Consider the following 2,037-nt stretch of genomic DNA (forward strand, 5'->3'; position numbering starts at 1 on the left):
CTTTCTGGGCTTTTCACGTTTTTATCCTTACGTTTCAATAAGAGTCAGATTTTTTTATGGCTTTTTTCTTCCTTAACTTGTGCTTATACAAAAACAAAGCAAATTCTATGTTTGGTTTTGTTTTGTTTTTTGTTTTTTTGTTTGTTTGTTTGTTTGTTTGTTTTTTTTTTTGGATCTTAATTGGTTGCTAATGTATTCGACTTGTAACCTTACATGCAGGGATTCTTGTATTCTTGTTTGATTTGGCTTTGTGCATGGACATTTGAGTTTTTTGCCCATTACAAGATTTGGAACTAAAAAAATTATGTTCTGCTGCGGAGGTACGGAGGAGGAACACACTGGACCGCCTGCGAACCAATATGCCCCGCCTAGAGGAGGCAACACCTACGGTGGCGGAGGTACTTTACCAAATCTTATCTCCAATCCTATTCTCAAATCGTCATGCAAAACTTTATACGACGATTAAATTTCGAACAAATATCAAATAAGTCGTGATGCAAATCAAACTTTTTTCCTCATAGCGCTTCGATTAAAATGATTTTCTGGTTCCGTCATTGATCGATAAATAATGTTATGTTCCCGGAATGTGTTAAGCAGGGAGTGGGAGAGGAGAGCCAAGGAGTTCCAATATGGTAAAGAGTGGGGCTCCACAGAAAGTCTTACCCATTGAAACACCAGCCATATCATTGGACGAATTGAATAGGTGTACAGGCAATTTCGGCTCCAAAGCTTTGATTGGAGAAGGCTCTTATGGAAGGGTTTTCTATGCAAAGTTGAGTAATGGCCAGGCTGCGGCAATAAAGAAGTTGGATACCAGTACATCACAAGATCCAGATTCTGAATTTGCAGCTCAGGTGAGATTTTGTGGGACATTTCTCTTTGCTAAAACTAATATATATATATATATTTTTTTTGTTTTGTTAATTTTTTATGCAATCCTTGTCATCAATGAAAAAATTGATAATGGACTATGCAGTTATCTCAAGTGTCAAGACTTAAGCATGAGCATTTTGTGGAGTTGATTGGGTATTGCTTGGAGGCTAACAAACGGATTTTGGTGTATCAGTTTGCCACTTTGGGTTCTGTACATGACATATTACATGGTACGTTCATTAATATGTATAAGTATTGAAATTCAATTCAGTTGTTAGATTTTGGTGCCGTAGTTTTTAATTTTCGGTTCAACGGGTGTGGTCATATCACACGGAACAATACTGAAGAGCACCGACAGTGTTTAACACTATATATGTGGCACACTCACTATTAATTTGGTATTCAACATAACAGCAAACATTTTTCTGTCACACGTTTTAAAAATTCAGATAGGGTGATTCCAACTTTTAGATGATGTGATATGAATGTATGGTAGACAGGAAATAAGAAGTATAATTCAATTAGAGAAGTTGAGTTAATAGTTTTGTACTACTATTGTTACATGTTTTCATTAGATGTGAAATCAAAATTTGAGTCATCTATGATGATCAGGAAGGAAAGGGGTACAAGGGGCTGAACCCGGTCCGGTTCTAAGTTGGAACCAGAGAGTTAAAATAGCCTGTGGTGCAGCCAAAGGCCTCGAGTTCCTGCATGAAAAAGTTCAGCCTCCTATTGTTCACCGTGATGTCAGGTCCAGCAATGTCCTACTCTTTGATGATTATTCTTCCAAGATAGCGGATTTCAGCCTGACCAATCAGTCGTCCGATACTGCGGCACGGTTGCATTCCACTAGAGTCTTGGGGACATTTGGTTACCATGCCCCTGAGTAAGCCTTATTTTGTCCTCAAAGTTTGGCTTCCAATAACCAACTATGCACCAATTTTTGGTATGAATTGCTTTTTTCCTAATATAAAGTTATCGATTCTTGTTCAGGTACGCGATGACAGGGCAGATTACTCAGAAGAGCGACGTCTATAGTTTCGGTGTCGTTCTTCTGGAGCTACTAACCGGTAGAAAGCCAGTAGACCATACAATGCCAAAGGGGCAGCAAAGTCTTGTTACTTGGGTACGTTGTTTTCTTTATATATCAACTTTTCAAATCAC

General features: G+C 38.2%; 1 protein-coding gene across 1 annotated transcript; it reads left to right on the plus strand.

Moving 5' to 3' along the window:
• Positions 1 to 304: 304 nt before the first annotated feature.
• On the plus strand, positions 305 to 1,763 carry LOC21410637 (probable protein kinase At2g41970). The gene is made up of 4 exons (XM_024175411.1): positions 305 to 398; positions 598 to 854; positions 977 to 1,103; positions 1,486 to 1,763. Exons 1-4 carry the CDS (start codon positions 305 to 307, stop codon positions 1,761 to 1,763), a joined length of 756 nt encoding a protein of 251 aa, XP_024031179.1.
• Positions 1,764 to 2,037: the final 274 nt, after the last annotated feature.

This window comes from Morus notabilis, unplaced genomic scaffold (assembly GCF_000414095.1).
Source record: "Morus notabilis unplaced genomic scaffold, ASM41409v2 Scaffold78, whole genome shotgun sequence".
Lineage (NCBI taxonomy): Eukaryota > Viridiplantae > Streptophyta > Magnoliopsida > Rosales > Moraceae > Morus > Morus notabilis.

Bases quoted from the DNA above. Each gene is read 5' to 3' on its own strand.
- LOC21410637 (XM_024175411.1), top strand. From the start codon at position 305: ATGTTCTGCTGCGGAGGTACGGAGGAGGAACACACTGGACCGCCTGCG. The intron at 855-976 runs GTGAGATTTTGT...TGGACTATGCAG, and splicing joins ATTCTGAATTTGCAGCTCAG to TTATCTCAAGTGTCAAGACT. The intron at 1,104-1,485 runs GTACGTTCATTA...TATGATGATCAG, and splicing joins TGTACATGACATATTACATG to GAAGGAAAGGGGTACAAGGG.